Raw genomic sequence first — 19468 nt, 5'->3', positions numbered from 1 at the left:
TGGAGATTGTCTTATTAACTGTTTGGATGCTCTGTCCAGCAGTGGCCTGCTTTCCAGTTTTTTGGGATTAGAAGTTTGGACTGTTTTCAGGACTGTATTGGATTGATGTTGAAGTGGCTTTGTGGATTGCATGTAAGAGGTTTGGAGTTGTCTATCTTTGAAATGATTGTATTTAGAATCATTGTTTTTTATACTCTCAGCGCCATGGCAGAAGTCCAATATTCTTCTTGAAGGGGATCATGGTGTCCTCAACTGAGCTGGCACGCAATAGACAAACTGAAGTGCAATTACATAATACAGTTTTTATCCTTTAACCATTTTTCTTTCTGCTGATATTTCCATATAGTACAGAGTTCACAATTATAGCACATTTCTTTCCTCAAATATTCTCTTTCTGCTGATATTTCAGAAGAGGACTCTGTCTGCTATGAGTTTTTACTAAATTAGTTATGGTTTTGAAGTAGTCTTTAATTTTCAGTATATTAGTTATATTTCTGAAATGGCCTTTAGTATTTTACTATATTAGTTATATTTTTGACTTGTGCCTTTATGGACTTCAAACTCAAAGCATACGCGCCATGTTACATGACATTAAAAGAATTGGAAAACGCGGGAGAGTGTGGCCAAATTTGACCTTGTGGGACTGTCGTGAACCACTTTTGACCATTCATGATTTAGTTTGAAAGATTTGTCCCGAGTTTGATCTATTTGATCCGAGTATCATAGGTTCATGTCGAGTATGAACAGGTTTTATCATTCCAACATATGGAAATGCTTGCAGGTGGTTTCTAGTATTCTACTATGGGAAAACAAAGAGTAAAACCATCTCTTCTTCTTGCTAAAATAACTACTAGCTCCTTGAGAAAGGTGCCCACTTCTCAGAACATATCACACTCAACATAACTGCAGTTATGAGGAATCCAAATGTACATGGTCCAATATAAGAAGATGAATCCCAATTAAAAAAGATCGCTACAGCTCATGAATATACCCCTCACCTTGCATACTCAGATTTAAAAAAAGGTTTCAAGTTTTCAACAGATTTCAAAAACAACTTCCATTCTATTTTTCATTGCATAGAAGCAATCTTTCAGGGGGTCAAAGTAACATCACCATACCTTCTTCTCAATCTTTTCTTTGACCATAAACAGTTGCTCGTAGTTAAAAAAAAGTAGTTTATGGAGGTACACTATAGACTTGTAGTAGGCCAATGGCCTCATAGCTTGCAGCATTGTTTTTGGACTTTATAGGCCATTTAGAGCCTCATTTCTTATGTATTTTGCTATTTTGTCGATGATATGTATTGCACTCGGTGCCATTTTGATATATTCACCTTTGCATGGTATATAAATCAGCAAACTTTGCATATTTTGTCTTTATTGGCTTGGAATCATGGTTTTACATCTTAAAAATAGTTTTGTTTCATTAAAAATTAATTATTTAATGTATTTTTTAAAAACCGGTTCGTTTAGACCAAACCAGTCCCGGTTAGACCGGTTCCGGTCGGTAAACCGGTTCATTAAGTGGACCGGTCCGGTCACCGGTTCCGGTTTTAAAAACACTGGTCGGACAATGGAGGAGAGTACACCCTTGGAGAGTTTGTTGACTATTGTGCGGAGGCAGGCATTAGGAGGGAGTTCACTGTTCCTTACAACCCCCAGCAGAACGGGGTTGCGGAGAGGAAGAACAAATCCATCATAGGGGCTGCCAAAGCCATGTTACATGATCAGGGGTTGCCATTGTTCTTGTGGGCAGAGGCCTGCAACACAGCTGTTTACTTGCAGAACAGGAGTCTGCATCGTGCCTTGGGGCACATGACTCCGAAGGAGGCTTTCTCTGGGAAGAAGCCTGATCTTGGTCATCTTCATATCTTTGGATGCATTACATATTCCTATATACCCAAGGAGAAGAGGACCAAACTAGAGCCCACCGCAGAGAAGGGTATCTTTGTGGGCTACAGTGAGACCTCAAAGGCCTTTCGGATTTACATTCCTGCACAGAGGAGAGTTGTTGTCAGACGGGATGTGAAGTTCGAGGAGGACAAGGCCTTTAGGAGGTCACGGGAGTTAGAGTATCTGGATCAGCCAGACCCTCAGCAGCAGTTGAGTCAGTCGCAGGGATCCAGTGGGCAGGGATCAGGAGGATCCGGAGGTACATCTATGAGGATGTCAGGTCCATCAGTGAGCAGTGGCTCGCCGAGCCAGAGGGGTGGTGCTCCGAGCAGTTCACTAGGGAGTCCACTGATGGACAGTTCACACGGTACCTCAGCTTCTACAGGTTCAGGTGCAGGCAGGAGGACAGCAGACAGACAATCAGGAGTTCAGGCTACTGATGGTGATGAGGAGGAGGAGTTTCATTCTCCTATGGGAGAAGCATGCTCAGGGAAGAGGAAGCCCAAGTGGCTTCAGGACACCTTGAGAGATGCCAAATCTGTTGCTCAGCCGAAGAGGCCGATCAGAGAGAGTAGACCACCTGAGAGGTTTTGTAGCTATATGGCAATGGTTACCAGCATCCTTGACTCTGAGCCTTCTAGCAATGAGGAGGCAGCTAGCCAGCAGGTCTGGAGAGAGGCCATGCAGGAGGAATATTCTTCTATCATGAAGAATGATGTTTGGGAGGTGGTGCCGAGGCCTGAGGGCAAATTCGTGGTTACTTCCAGATGGCTTTACAAGGTAAAGCATGCTGCAGATGGCAGCATTGAGAAATTCAGAGCGAGGTTTGTGGCTAGAGGGTTCTCCCAGGTAGAGGGAGTTGATTATGAGGATACCTTCGCTCCCGTGGCTCTATATACTTCGATCCGCTCCATTATATCGATAGCAGCAGAGATGGGTTGGAAGATCCACCAGATGGATGTGAAGACCGCATTTCTCAATGGCTTCATACAGGAGGAGGTGTACATTGAGCAGCCACAGGGCTTTGAGGTGCATGGGAAGGAGTCCCATGTGTGCAGATTGAAGAAGGCCCTTTATGGCCTGAAGCAAGCTCCCAGAGCTTGGTACTCCAGGATAGATGCATACTTGCAGGGGATGGGTTTCACAAAGAGTGAGGCAGATCCGAACCTTTACTTCATTGTGATTGGTGAGGAGCCTCTCATTCTGGTGTTGTATGTGGATGACTTGATCATTACAGGTGCAGAGAGACTCATAGAGCACTGCAAGAGAGATCTTGCGGCGGAGTTTGAGATGAAGGACATCGGCTTGATGCATTACTTTTTGGGTTTGGAGGTGTGGCAGGAGGAGGGGCATTTCTTCCTGCGGCAGGGGAAGTATATTGTGGACATCCTTAGCAGATTCCACATGGAGGATTGTAGACCCATGTCAACACCGATGATCACCAACTGGAAGAAGCTTCATGCTTCGGATTCCGAGTTGGTCGATCCCACATTGTATAGGCAGCTGATTGGTTCCTTGATGTATTTGGTCAACACTAGACCAGACATCTGTTTTGCAGTCAACACGATGAGTCAGTTTATGTGTGAGCCTAGGAAGGTTCACTGGGTGGCTGCAAAACACATTTTGCGGTACTTGCAAGGGACAGTGGATTATGGTCTGGACTACAGGCAGGGAGATGGAGTGAGATTGGCAGGATACACTGATTCTGATTGGGCAGGTTGTGCTTTTGATAGGAAGAGCACTTCAGGGTGTTGTTTTGGGTTGGGTTCAACAGTAGTGTCATGGTTCAACCGGAAGCAGCAGTCAGTAGCACTGAGTTCAGCGGAAGCAGAGTATATGGCAGCCAGTCTAGCTAGTTGTGAGGCCATCTGGCTTCGCAAGATGTTGTTTGGCTTATTTGGTCAGCCGTTGAGACCTTCAGTGATTTATTGTGATAATCAGAGTTGCATTAAACTCACGGAGAATCCAGTATTTCATGACAGGTCAAAGCATATCGGGATCAGATATCATTTCATCAGAGACTATGTTCAGAAGGGAGCTGTGAAGCTTGAGTATATTTCCACTGATGAGCAGGTTGCAGATATTCTTACCAAAGCCTTACCACGGGGCAAGCATGTCTACTTCAGAGACAAGATGGGTGTGGTGAGAAACACCTTCCTCGGTAAGAGGGAGTGTTGAAATTTGGTACCGGAGGACAGGTGGTTCCCTAAGGCTTTGATCTTTGGCCTAGGGAAAAGTGTCCAAAAGAATTTAATTTTTCTCCTAAAGTAACTTTATAATTTTTTATAAAGTTAAATCTAATTTGAAAGTGACTTTAAGTGATAAAGTTACTAAGTCTAATTTTAAAGTGACTTTTATAAAGTCAATGAAAAATTAGAAAGGAAAAGTGACTTTGGAAATAAATGACTAAGTGGGTCTTTATTAAAGTAGGGTGAATTAAAAAATAGAAAGTGAGATTTAAATGAGCGTTTAATCTCAGCCATTGATCTAAATCTATTTCAGCCATTGGATTTAGGGATCACCCAAAAGTCATTTAGGGTTGGGTTAAGGGAGGACAAGGAGGAAAATATCATTCATTCTTTCATGAGCAGATTGGGAGAAGGAGAGCAAGAGAGCAAAGGAGATTTCTGGACAAGGAGGAGAAAGAGGCAGCAGTTTGGCACACATACCAAGGCAGCACTTCAGCAAATCCGTACAGCTCAAAGAACAAGCAGAAAAAGGCAGTTTTTGTGAGCAAAACAGTGGAAAAATTGATTTTCAGCACGAATATCGAGGAGGCGATTTTCTGCACGTTTTTCGAGGACTGTCCGTACGGTCCATACAGTCCGTACGGTCCGTACAGCACGTTCAGCCATTTTCCAGATTGTCTGTTAGCTGAAAAACAGATAAGTTTGCTTGCTGGAAAAATTTCTGTTTTGCTGATTTTTGCTGAAAAATTCTCTCTGTAAAAAGGCATTTTCCAGAAATAAAGAAGAGCTCTCAAACTGGTTTTCCCCAAGAGTTGTAGGGGGTTTTTCCAGGGTCAAGTTGACCAAAAATATCAGTGTTTTAATGTGTTTTAATGGCTGTTTTTGATTGCTGATTTTTAATTCTGCAATTTCCAGCATTCTGAAAAATTTCCAGAATTTGTGTTTTCAGCAATATTTATTTTTTTCAGTCTATTAAATGTATGGTTATGGGAATGGGCATTTAACTACATGGGAGAAATAAGGAGAAACTGAAAACCAGGGTGGGAAAACAGAAAATTTTACATAACCTTAGCTCACTATTAGGTTGCATTTCAAATGGATATCAGGCCAATAGTCAATGTATCAAGTGCTTGGAGAAGTGTGGCATAATCCTAGCATTAGTTATCTACTGAAAGAGTTGTTTTGTACAACTCCATACCTAAATAGGAACTCAATACTCTACTTCTATTTCAACATTGTTGAAGAAAAGGGTAACTAGGTTCGGTATTTGTCAATGTAATTTTGATCTTTGTACTTGTCAAGAAAAAGAATTATTATTTTTATAAATTATCGTGCAGGTTTTCCTCTCCAAGAGGGAGAGGTTTTGGCCCTGGCAGAATGCCAACATCTTGTGTTCTTATCTCTTTATTTTTGGTAGCAATTTGATGAAATAAAGTTAAACACACTCTCTAATAATAAGAAGAAGATCAAGCTAAGGTAAATTGTAACAGCACTTCACAAATTGTTATCAAGTCTAGAAGAATCTTACTAATCCTATTTGCCCTAGATTCTTCAACAAACATTACCTGTATTCTATTTGCTGCACCCTATGTCAAATACTGATATATATTTAATGCCTTTCCCTACACCAAAAGATAGCGAAAACATTTATCAATTGTTGTCGGTTTTACATACTGCTACATAGCAACAGCCCCTTTGTGTCCACGTTACAAGAATAGATCTCTAGGAAACAAACCATATTCATCGTTTGGACATGCTAGAACTCATTATGCAGTGGATCTACAATATTCACAAAGTAACAATTTGCAGATTAAGAAAGATAAATCAATATGGAACAATAGGATGAAAAGCTCACTTCATATTCAGGAAAGCAAAGTATATACAAAAGATCATACATATAAAATAATTTTACTGTGCTTCTTATTCTTGCATTGTAGAACAAAAGAAACCCAATGACCATATCTTTGATGAAACTTTCCATGAATTCCTATGGTAGTTTAGGCAAGAACTACAATAACGAAAACCTTCGAAAGTAACAAGGCATGGATCTTATTTCACTGCAGGATTTATTGTAGGTAAAATCAAAAATCAATCAATACACAGAAAAACTGTCCACGACAATAAACAGAACAGATGAGAATTTAATAAAACCTGGACTTCGGATTTTCGTAAAGTCTTAATCATGAACCTATCATCCTGAGAAAGGTAGAACACGCTTCCACTCTTTCCCGGTGAAGAGAGCTCCCTTAATGCAGCACTCCCACAGATGGACATCATATAATCAGCAGCATCAATCTTGAACATTTCTCGCAAATTCCTGAAAGGATTTATCCCACATTCAAATATTTCTCATTAGCTGTGGAAAAGTAATACAAAAATGTTACTCATGCCAGAAGTTCTCCCTCCCCTCCATCAATCTCTTGTACAGAGAAAGTTTATTATGAGAATCATACCCAGTGATGAATAAAAAGCAAGATATGTTTCAAGAAAGAACAAATCATCTCCCAAGTTGAACAATGAGAATCCTGGAGAAACAATGAATTAAATACAGAGTTGCTTCTAGCCAGTTTAAATAGATTACAGTAAACTTCAACATTTTCCATCTGATCAGTTTCAGAGGGCATAACCCACATAAAGTCAACTTTTACTTTCAGAGTACTAGAAAATATGCTAAATTTAATTAATATTCACATAATCCCTGACGTCAAATATTTCTAGAGCATAACATAATCAATGAAGTACCATTAAATTAATTGCAGAGGTAGTTGTAACAGGAGTATTGTAGTGTATATTCCTACATGAATTGTTGGTGCAATCTTACTGTCATGTAGACTTGACATAATTCCTGGCCGGCTGCAATGCTGTAAGTGTTTAATCCCCAGTACCCCAGGAAATTTTCGTCCTGATGACATTTTATTTCAATTCAAGTGTCTGTTGAACAAAATGACATGCCAAAGTTCTAGTGAAAGGAATGTTACTCCAATGATGAAGAAATGCTCTCATCTTGGAGTAAAAATATTTCCATGTTTCAATTATTGACAACTGCCACCTCAACCTTAATGACTTCTTGGGACTGGACAGTGATTGATATGTATAAAAGCAAATGGTAATTACCATTTTTTTTTAAAAAGACTTGAAATTGACATAGATTGACATAGGCAATTGCTAACTAGAAAGAGAGAATTATGATCTCTGCATGGTCATAATTGAGTGCTGAGTGCACCACTTTTGTAGGGTAAGTAGGGACTAAATAGGCCATGTTTTGCTTCATTTAATGGAAAATATAAACAAAATGGACTTACATGATCAAGAATGCTCAATCTAAAAAAATAGTTAACTTGAAACACCAGTAAATTTCCTTCAGACTGGAGAGTGATTGACATGTATAAAAGCGAATGATAAATACCAATTCTAAAAAAAAAAAAATCTTCAAATTGACATAGATTGACATAGGCAATTGTTGACTAGAAAGGGAGCCTTATGATCTCTGCATGGTCATAATTCAGTGCACCACTTTTGTAGGGTAAGTAGGACTAAATAGGCCAGCTTTTGTTCATTTAAAGAACAATATATAAACCATGGTTTTACATGATCAAGAATGCTAAATCTAAATAAATAGTTAACATGAAACCCCGGTAATAACAATGAACATTGCAGCCTAGTGCCATTTAAACTTCGGCAAGATCAACTCACTTATGTAGCATATAATAAGTGGGGAAACAAACCACCTTTCCAATCACTATGTTAATCATCTTGGTGTTGGGTGCACTGCAAAGATGTCATGGAAACCCAAAGTTACTTATAGCTTCTTGCCACCAAACAACACTTGTACCAAAGGAAATTATCGTGAAACTCAAGAACTTGCCATCATAGTTACTATCCAGTTTCCTTCCATCATCACTTTCTTTTCAGTGCTTTGTTCTATATGAAATCACAAATAGTCACAACACTATATAGTAGTGTTGAAACATCAGACACCAGATATTGCCATCCACCTTAGAATTATGCTTCACAACTTACTTTTTGGATAGACTTTTTGAAAGTGCATTATATTGCAAAATTGCTTCTAGAGTGATTGTTAACTATCAGACATGTAGCAAAGCTTTTTTAATTACTAACCACCTACAATACACTGTACAGTATTTTAGCATTACCCTCAATGCCTAACATCATATAGGATTGGCAGATGGTCATAATAATGGGTTGTGGCTAACCCTCAGATGAGTGGCATACTCCTAGGAATGTTTTGGATATGAGATCTTTCACGGACCTATCCAGTGACTGGAGAAGATTTGTAGAAGGCTTTTCTAAAATTGCCTATCCCATCACTTTTCTATATAAGGGAAAAAAATCCAACAAGACACCTATGTGTGAGAAAAAAGGATTCAGCTTTTAAAAAATTTGCTCATGAGTGCTCCAATTCTAAAGATTCTACATGCAAAGAGATTACTCTATGCACATATTCATTAGTTGAGGGAATTGGATGAGTTCTCATGCAAGGGAACCATTTTATTTTTTACAAGTCCAAGAAGCTTGAAGACCACAAATTCAATCACCCGGCACATGATTTAGAGCTTGCAGCCATTACGCATGTGTTAAAGATGTGGAAGCATGACTTCTTGATAGGAACATTGAGTTGAGGACTGATAATGATACCCTCAAGTATTTGTTCCCTCAGCCAAAAACTCGAATGCAAGGCAGAAGCACAATATGAATTTCTCGGTGAGTATGACTTCAAGATCAAGCATATGGCAAGGAAAACAAAGTTGTTGTCACAACTCAGTAGGACTTGAAAATGTTGATACTTGGAAAATTTGCACAAGGTGTATACCTCCTTAAAGTTAATGAAATGACTTTGAGAACTGAAGATAAAATGCAAAAGAAGTATGAGAACTCCAAGATATGAGGGGAGGGTTCTCATGTTATAAACAAGGCTTGTGTGCCTAACAATACAGAAATAAGTCAACTTGTCTTGAGAGAAGTACATAATGTGCCTTCTGTTGTGCATCGTAGGTATCAAAAGACCATTATAACTTTGAGGAAGTTCCACATGAGGTCGAACATGTATAAAGACTCATTGTAATGAACAGAGTTTGTGTACTCATGAATATTTAGAATATCTAGAATATGTAAATATCCATTTATAGGGCGAGTAATATTTATATACAAGAATGGTGAATGTACAAGTGATATGGTTAGTTACAAATGAGGATCTTGCTTATATACTGGACAAGGTGCCATTTCACGAATAGTCATGTCCTTTAGGGCAAGTCTATTCAATATGCTAATTATTATTAATTATCAATTATATATTTTCATAATATTTTCTTCCCCTTAAAAAAGCTTTGTCCTCAAAACTTATTGATGGAAATGCTTGATGTCTTTTTCTATCTCATAATGTCTTCTCGTCTTTCTCAATTCTCAGAACTATCTTCTGTGATAATACAAGACAATATGAACTTCTGAGTGTAGTACAGAAGTGTTGTACTACGAAATGATCCAACCATCCCAGATCAATCTTTTGTGGAATGCTGTGCTTATAGGCCTTCCAAGAAATATTATCATGAGACTTGATGGTACTGATATCAGTACTCTTAAGAAGATATGACGATTGTTTTCCTTCTGATTGAAGTTGATGCACTGATTAATGCACCTGCTCTTGTGATTAGGATGTCAATAAGGAGTTCTTGTGACTTGTTTTCCTGTTAATGAGCTTGTAGCATTCTCTTGACTTATTTTTGGCAAATGATCTTTATCACATACTGGTGTTGCTAATTTGATTACTGAGTATTTACTTGGAATTTCAATTGCTTGAATAGTTGCATCTAAATATCTCTTCACTTCAATTGGACTGGAGTCTTTTTGAATCATGATATTATCTGGATCAGTGTTTGTTCATTTTTCTTTAGTTTCTGTTCTGATAAGTTTCCACTGAGTTTCTTCCCAAGAGCTTCATTTTCTTTTTCTAATTTGTGCTTGTAGCTTTATACTTCTTGAATTGTGCAAGTAGTTTCTAAGTATGATCCTTTAAACTAGAAATTTATTTTTTATCGAAGATAACTTCTTCAAGTTCTTTCTGCATATTTGATATTTTTTTTTATTCTCTTGAAACATCAATTTTGAAATATCTTTAAAGTCTTGTAATGAAGGTATCATCAATTCTGATTTCACTGTCATGTCCTAGAATGTCCATGATTAACAAAAAAATATCCATGATTAACATGAAATTACCCAGTTCTTTAAACCAAGGTAGACCAATAATTATGTCAATCTCTTCGTTAAACATAGTTGTGACACTAAATTAAGACATACATTTATAATCATCAATTATTACTTGCAAGTTCTTAATTTTGTATTCTATGGGTCCGAGTAAGTTCTTTTTTTTAAGTTCACTACTTTCAGAGGCAAGGGGCCTTCCTTGTATCAAAAATTGCACCAATGCCACGGCCTGAGGCATCACACTCCGCAACAAACATTTTTGTGAAGTCAGGTGTCACCAAGGCAGGAGCTATACACATAGCCTCTTTAAGTTCTTCAAATGTGTTGGTTGCTTCTTTAGTCCAAGAAAATGCTTCCTTCTTCAATAATTTTGTTAGAGGTGTTGCTATTTGACCTTTATTCTTGACATATTTGCGGTAATATCCTATCAATCCTAAGAATGCTCTGAGTTTCTCCAAGGTATTGGGGATTGGCCATTTCCTCATATCTTTGATTTTGTTAGGATCCACCTTGACACCATCTGATCCAGGTGGATATTGGTGGCCACCTGCCAAGTCCACCTGGAACCCCACCATTGTCTTTCTCAGCATTTTCAGTTTCCTTAATTGTAGCACAACTTACTATTTTTAGCAGTTTTTCGGGTCCTGAACTTCCGGAGCCGTTTTGAGGCCCTAAACGACGTTTTTTGGGGAATCCGGGGGCAACACGAGTCCATGGAATGGACTGGTGTTGCCCATTCCAACAATGATAGTGCTCGGATAGATCTTTCTAATGAGCTATTGTACGCGTCAAACGGAGATCATATGCCAAAGTTACGACCCCGGGAAGTTGATGTACCAACTTACCCCCAAACAGGGCCCACAGTTTGGCGTTTCATCTCCTAGGGCTAGGTTTTGGAACGTTAAGGGTTTTTCCATTGTTTCTCAACAATAAATAGGCCTTCGAGCCTCATTGTAACACAGTTCAGAGGCATGTAGCCATCACATCTCTTCTCAGAGATAAGCTACCATCGCCCTAGCTAGTTTATTTCCATTTCTGTTTGTAAGCATATTTCAGTATTTTCCATTAATGAAATGAAGTATTATTTCCGCTGCATCTTTGTGTATATGGTTATCTCTGTAATTTGTTGCGTTCCTGTTTAAATCCGGAACAGTGGTATCAGAGCGGTCTGCTTTTTCTCTGTTTTTCTTTGCATGTCCCCAACAAGGTCGGGATATAAGGAGTTAGGGCTTGAACTGGTTGAACCTTTGCAAGACCAGCCTCGCAAATCCCGACGGCCTCCCATGGCGGACGAGAAGAAAGACGAGGGGGCAGGAGATCCCATCAAAATCTTGCTCGAAGAAGCGCTCGAGCGACAACGGAACGCGATGATGGACAGCTTTGCGCAGATCCTTCAGCGGCTACCCAAAAGCGGCGCATCGGCTTCCAGCAGCTCCTCTGGAAACGCCACACCCTTTAAGGTACAAGTTAATTTTGAAATCCCCATATTCGAGGGTCAGATAGACGCCGATGCCGTAGATAAATGGTTAAATCTGCTAGAGAGTTATTTTTCTGTTCATGAATTTTCGAGTCAGGAAAAGATTGTTTTTGCTCTTCTCAAAGCAGCCCCCCACGTCAAGGACTGGTGGGAAACCTACTGCGAGCAGAAGGATGAAAGTACTGGCTCACTATTTTCAGCCGCACCCACCTGGGATTCGTTCCGGGATGCCATCAAGGAGCAGTACTACCCTGTCGGAAGCTATGAGGATGAATACATAAAGTGGACCACGCTGCGGCAGGGAAGGGACCAAGATGTGCCGGAGTTCACCAATCTTTTCCATACCCTTCGCACAAAGTTGGGTATCAAGGATTCGGAGCAACATTTGATACTCAAATACCGTGGCTGCCTGCACAAGTACATCCAGGAAGAAATACAGTTCCTAAACATCCCCTCGCTCGGCGCAGCATACCGGTATGCCGTCAAGGTCGAGCAGAAGTTTAAACAAAAGAAGCGAGACTTTGGATCTGCGAATCCAAAGCAGGGGAAAGGTGCCCCTAAACCACAGAACAAAGGACAAAGCCAAGGCGGGACAGCCCAAGACAACCAGCCGAAGCTGCAAGCAAAGAGCAATGCCGCGAAGCCGAGAAAGGACACTGGAAAATGGTGCGAGTTCCATAAGAGCTCCACTCACAACACAAGTGAGTGTCGGGCCAAGCAGTCACTGGTGGCTGAGCTAAAGGTTTCAGAATCAGATGCATGTTCCGACTCTGAGTCAGAACCCGATAAGGGGTATGAAAAAGGGAAGCAGATCATTGATGCGGATCCCAGCGCCACTGTTGCTACCGCAAAGATCCAGAAAAATGAACCCGAAGATCCAGAGGAGGAGGAGCGTCTCTTCCACTCCCAGATGTGGGTAAAGGGCTCCCCGATACAGTTCATTGTTGATAGCGGGAGTCAAAAGAACCTCATTTCGGCAGAGGTCGTGAAGCGGTTGGGCTTACCGACCACAGCACATCCACAACCATACACCATTGGGTGGCTTCACCAAGGGCGAGATCTTCGCGTGAGCCAGCAGTGTCGCCTTCCATACAACATCAAGCCCTTCACGGATGAGGTATTGTGTGACATTGCTCCCCTTGAAGTTTGTGATGTATTACTAGGACAACCATACTTGTGGAAGCGACATGCTGTGTATGAATCAAGGCCCCATGTTGTTATTATTACATTGGGAAATAAGTTGTTCAGGATACCAGAGGTAGCACCACCTGCCGCCATCTCTTTGATTACTGCAAAACAATGCAGTAAGATCATTTCCAAAACCAGGAAATTTGTTTTCCTGATGATACGCCCTCAAGGGAAGAAGAAGACAGTGGCCGCGGCCTCCAAACGGGGTCCCTCTGCACGGCAGCTACAGATGGACAAGATTGTGGAGGAGTACGAAGACATCTTCACCTCCCCGGCAGGGGTTCCTCTGTACTGTCAAGTCAAGCACTCCATCGATCTGACCCCAGGTGCGCCGCTACCCAATGGACCAATTTATCGGCGCTCCGTTCTGGAGAACAATGAAATCAAGAGGCAGATTCAGGAGCTCCTGCAGAAAGGTCACATCCGTCCGAGTTCTTCGCCCTGTGGGAGCCCGATAGTGTTGGTACAGAAGAAGGATGGGACGTGGAGACTCTGTATTGACTATCGGGCGCTGAACAAGATCACTGTCCGTAATAGGTACCCGATCCCGCGGATTGATGACCTCCTAGGCCAACTAAAGGGGGCGAAATATTTCAGCAAGATCGATCTGAAGTCAGGATATCACCAGGTACCAATTGAACCCTCAGATGTGTGGAAGACTGCCTTCAAATCCAAGGAGGGCCTCTTCGAATGGTTGGTCATGCCTTTCGGATTGACGAATGCTCCTGCAACCTTTATGAGGCTAATGGATGACATCTTGCGGCCATTCACCAACTCCTTTGTAGTAGTATACTTGGATGACATTCTGATCTTCAGCCAGAGTTGGGAAGAGCACCTCCAACACATCCGACAGGTTCTCCAAACACTGCGGCAACACAAGCTATGTGCCAATTTGGAGAAATGCACTTTTGGCATGACCAAGGTTCAGTATCTGGGATACATCATTGATGAATAGGGGGTGCATGTCGATCCAGCCAAGGTCCAAGTCATTCGGGATTGACCCTCTCCAACCACTCTAACAGAGCTCCGCAGCTTTCTAGGTCTTGCCAACTTCTACCGCAGGTTTGTGTTGGGATTTTCTCATATTTCTTGGCCCTTGAGTCAAGTCACCAAGGGCGGGGCGAAAGCAAAATTCTTTTGGTCTGAATCTCAACAAAAGGCATTCAGGGAGTTGAAGGATCGCCTCTGCACGGCACCAGTGCTCGCGTTACCAGATTTACAACAACCATTTGAGGTCGAGACAGATGCCTCTGACTATGCTATTGGGGCAGTCCTTACTCAACATGGACATCCAGTGGCATATCACAGTGAAACACTTTCAGACACAGTCCGGAAGTACCCCACTTATGATAAAGAGATGTATTCCATTGTACAGGCCTGCCGACAATGGAAGCATTACATTTTGGGGAAGGAAACGGTCATCCACACAGACCACCGACCTCTGCAGTTCATACAGACCCAAGGGAAATTGCAGAATGATCGCCATCAGAAGTGGTCTACATACCTGCAACAGTGTCACTTGAATATCAAGTATAAAAAGGGCAGCACCAATAATGTTGCAGATTGCCTCAGTCGACCACCGATCATGGCGCTAACCACCGTGCTCAACTCTTGCAGGCACGAGACTTCTGATTGGCCACTTCTCTACAAAAGCGACCCAGAATTCGGCCACACATACCAGACACTCTTGGAGGGTCGGCAGGTTGCAGATTTTCACCTCCAAGATGCCCTATTATGCCACCTCGGTCACCTTTGTGTTCCTTCAAGCGAGCGTGCCAAGATGATTTGGGAAGCACACTACAGTCGGGCTGCTGGGCATTTCGGGGTCGAGAAAACAGTGGCAGTACCGCAAAACTATTTCTATTGGCCGAATCTTCGACAGAATGTTGGGAAGTACATCCGATCATGTACTGCCTGTGCCATTGCCAAACCGACCATTAAGAAGCAAGGCCTCTATACCCCGTTGCCTACCCCTAGTCGACCTTGGGAATCCATCTCCATGGATTACATGTCAGGCCTTCCTTCCACTAAGCATGGAAATGACTGTGTTTTTGTGGTCGTCGACAGGTTCTCAAAGATGGCCATTATGATGGCCTGCAAGAAGAATATCACAGCAGAAGCCACTGCTAAACTCTTCTTTGAACGAGTGTGGGTGCACTTTGGGATCCCACAGTCTATCATCTCAGATCGGGACAGTCGGTTTCTCAGCACCTTTTGGTCCAGTCTCTGGTCAATGCTGGACACCAAACTCACGAAGTCCACAGCCTTCCATCCTCAAACTGATGGCCAGACAGAGGTTGTCAATAGGATGATTGTGCAGATTCTGCGCATGTATAACTCAAAGCATCTACGCACATGGGACGAGAGCCTCCCCTACGTTCAGCACAGCTACAACCGAGCTCTTCACAGCTCCACTGGCCATAGCCCTTTTCAGGTGGGTTTGGGATTCCAGCCACTATGCCCCATTGATGTGGCCATGCCACTTGCAGCTACTCACATGAATTCAGCTCATGTCCAGTCCGAAACAGATAAGGCCACCAGCTTCATTGAGCGCATCCAACATATTCGCCAGCAGGTCCATGACATTCTTGAGAAATCAAATGCCAAGTACAAGCAGTGACATGATCAACATCGGGTGCCACACAAGTTTCAGGTGGGCGACAAAGTCTGGTTGCATTTGCAAAAGGAACGCCTTACTGGAGCCTATCGGAAATTGAGACCACTCCGATATGGTCCTTACACCATTACTAAGGCTATGGGAGACAATGCATTTGAGCTCAGCATTCCCCCATTCCTTGGCCTGCACCCAGTATTCAATGTGGACCGCCTTCGGCCATACTTTCCACCATTGCTAGACACATCCGACATTGCAGAACAGCTCAAACCCACAGAATTAAATCCAGATTGCATGGAACAAGCTGCAACTGATCGGATCATGGACACACAGATCAAGAACACTCGCCAACAGAATATCCAACTGTATCGAGTTGTCAAAGCGGGCCAACTCCTTCAGCAGGGCAAGTGGCTCACCAGGGAACAAGTTCAGCAGAAGTTTCCTCATCTCATGGAGGAGCTCAACGCAATGGGGACCATTGCTTCCTAAGGGGGGAGGAATGATCCAGGTGGATATTGGTGGCCACCTGCCAAGTCAATTGATTGGGTTTCCCTAGATACCTCTAAGATCAATTTCTTTTCCTTCTAAGAAAAATCTTATGAAAATATCTTGGAAATTAAGGACCATTGTTTCTAATGACTTTAACCATTGGACCTCTAATACGACATCAACACCACCCATTTGGATTGCAATCATGGGACTAACCAATAAATACTCCCCCATATTCAACTTAATAGTATTGTGTTTCCCTGAACAATTTATGGTACCTCCATCTGCAATCATCACTTGAAATTCTGGTGTTGGATATCCAAAGAAATTAAGAAGGTTTGCCAATTTGCAATTGATGAAGTCATGGGTATTACCTAAATCAATCAACATTGTTACCCTTTGCATTTTGATATATCCTTTAATCTTGAGGGTTTGTGGCTTACTAATGTTGATGAATGCATGACAAGAGATTGTTGGAGTAATCTCTTTTAGCTCTAGATCTTTTGAAGTTCCAATTCTTGATCATTTTCATCTTCACATTCTATGTAGAATAATTTCTTCTCACTGCATTTATGCCCTTTACTATACTTCTTGTCACAATTGAAACATAGTCCCTTTGCTCTTCTTTCATCCATTTGTTGACGAGTCAACCTAGTCGATCTACGAAGGGAAGCATGATTTTCTAGATAGTTATTAGTTACTAATTTTCTAGTGGCCATATTTTTCCTTTCAACTTTCCTTGCCAAATTGAAAGCATGCTCTAGAGATTTGGGTTAAAAGAGATGCACCCGATGTTGGATGTTTTTCTTTAAAGTTTCCATAAATAGGTGTAACAAGTTATCCTATGAAATATTATTTACTCTAAGACTCGACTTTTGGAATTGTTGAATGTGCTTTGTAACTAGACCTTTTTTCGAAGATTTACCAATTGACTAAATAATATATCGCTCTTAATATCCCCATAATGTGTTGTAAATTCCTTTGTAAAAATGGACCAAGCTATAACAGAATCATTTTTTCTTTCACAAAGCCATTCATAACATACATGTTGGTCTTGTTCTAAAAACATGGATGCAATATTTACCTTTTGTAAGGATGCCACTTGGCGTACATGAAAGTATTGCTCCATCTTAAATATCCATGTTACAGGATAATTACCATCAAATTTCCTCATATCGATCTTTGAATATAGTAGTTCCTTAGTGCTAACTTGAAGCCCTAATGATGTGGATCATGGATTGAAAATTCATGATTATGGTTTTGTGATTCAAAATGTGTGCTCTCCAATTGCGGCAACATACTCCCCATATGAGATTGATTCTCAGCAACATGCTTCTCCTTATGTTCATGAATTCCTTGCATCTCTGCATCCCTTTTAGGTGTTGATTTGGGGTAGCATCAGATGTGCTCTAGCCATGAAAATTGGTGGAGAGGCTAAAGCACATGAGATCTCCAAGACCCAAAAATGGTTTGGGGAAATTCTAACCAGTGAAGGATATATTAAAATAATTAATATTTTTAATGGGTTCCTAAGTCTAAACTCAGGAAAATAAAAATATTAGTGGGTATTAATATAAAATTGGGTTAGAAGGTTCTAATGGAAATGGATCAAGCCAAATCTAATCTTAGTCACTGATTAGAGATGTAATCTCTGCCATTGAAGGCTCAACAAAAAAAGTATAAGAGGAGGCTTAAGGGTCAGTTGGAGATACACTAGAGTGATCAGTTAGTTCAATTTTCTAGAGCAGGGTTTGCTAGGAGAAATTGAACCAATGATCAAAATTGCAGCGAGGGGCAGTGAGTACGAGGCAGAGAGGCAAAGATAGTGCAAGAAGACCAACGCAGAGGCAGAGAGGCAGATGCAGAGGCCAACAATGACTGCATAGAGGCCAAAAGGGCCTGCGTCATCCACGCAGAGACTGCAGAAGTGACGTAGAGGGCCTGAGAGGCTGCACAGAGCCTCAGAGGGTTGACGCAAAGGTCGGGAGGGCTGGCACAGTGCTTCAGATTGTGCTGGAGAGGGTTTCGTGGGGCAAACTTTCAGAATATCTACTTCCGAAGAGAGGTATTACTACCAGATTATTTATCTCTATCGAGTGAGCTAGTTTGGCACCCAGTGTACTCAAGAAAAACTGCTTAATAATAAAACCCTCAGAACTGTTGCACCGGTTTTCCCAAGTTGGGTTTTTCCGGGGATGATTGTCCAAAAATAACGGTGTCCCTTGTGTGTTTGTCTATTTCTTTCAGTTGTTGATTTGTAGATGTTTGAGACTGTATTGTGTTTATTTCAGTGTTTATATGGTTAAATAACTTGTTAATAATTAAACAAGTAGGCGAAATAAAACAGAGAATACAGATAAAATTTCTAATGGGTAATACTTAGAAATTTCAACATTAGGAAGCCTCTCCAACAGAAGAATTTCCATGGAAATCATGGATTTTTGTATTTCTTCCTTATTTTCATTCATCTTCTTTTCTAGTCATTCCTTAGTTTCATCCATCTTCTTTCCCATTTCTCTTTCAATCTTTTCTTGAGAACTTAAAAAATCCACCTTTTTCAACATACTATCATCCATTTCATTAACTTTCTTCTCTAATTGAAATAACCTAAATTCTAAATCTTCACTTTCTTCATGAGTCCATGATGGGCCTTCATTAGATTTACTTGGTGTGGTAGCTTTCTTTGGAGACATTTTAGAAAATAGTAATAGCCCACCTCTTTATTACAACCCAAAAAAAAGGGGATCTTCTAAGGTATAGTTAGGTCAATAGTAAGTTACGTACCTTAATTTGGAAGGTATCAAAATGGCTAAAGCTTTATTGATATATGTTTGAGATTTGAGGCCTTCTAGATTTTATTTTTTATTTTTTTGTAATACTATGATATCTAGTTTCTGCAATTACATGTGTGTGGATTGAATTTGATGTGCCAACTAAAAGTTATAGAAACTTCTCCAAAACTTGCTGATTTTTTTACCGCTTCACACGAGCAAATTTGTATAGCGTACCATGTGTCCAATTCTTGAAATATAATTTTAGAACTTGCATTTGAGGTACTTCTATATGTCTCCTAAAATTCCTGAAGATTTCACAGTCTAAAAAATTTCAGACAAGAAGATATAGCAAAAAAAACATGCTGGCCTATTTAAAATTTATGTCATGATTGTTCACAAACGCTAGCTTCCATAGGGTATAACTCCAAAAGTATATCAAACAAAATTCTGAAAATGGAATCAGTTATTCCGCAAGATTTCGCCTTAATATGGTCCTAGTTTTACTTTATGAAGCCTTACAGAGAAAAAGCTATGGCACAAATGTCAAACTGACCTGTTTCACACTGATTTTTGGAGCATACAGAAACTTGAACTTCATTGGAGCATATCTCCGAAAATATAGTGAA

At 40.8% G+C, this 19468-nt stretch overlaps 1 protein-coding gene across 6 annotated transcripts in view; it reads right to left on the bottom strand.

Annotated features, from left to right (window-relative positions):
- The window catches only part of PIP5K9 (phosphatidyl inositol monophosphate 5 kinase), a 437711-nt gene that overhangs the window by 300002 nt on the left and 118241 nt on the right, over nt 1-19468 (bottom strand). For all 6 annotated transcript variants that reach the window (XM_089384294.1, XM_089384292.1, XM_089384293.1 and 3 more), the window contains one exon: nt 6233-6398. In XM_089384294.1, the coding sequence (XP_089240420.1) occupies nt 6233-6398 (166 nt within the window). The remainder of the gene's footprint in view (nt 1-6232; nt 6399-19468) is intronic.

The sequence above is a fragment of the Pinus tabuliformis genome, chromosome Q, assembly GCF_031772625.1.
Source record: "Pinus tabuliformis cultivar Carrire ecotype Pingquan chromosome Q, CPIR1, whole genome shotgun sequence".
Taxonomy (NCBI): Eukaryota; Viridiplantae; Streptophyta; class Pinopsida; order Pinales; family Pinaceae; genus Pinus; species Pinus tabuliformis.
This window is presented reverse-complemented; position numbering and strand designations above follow the sequence as displayed.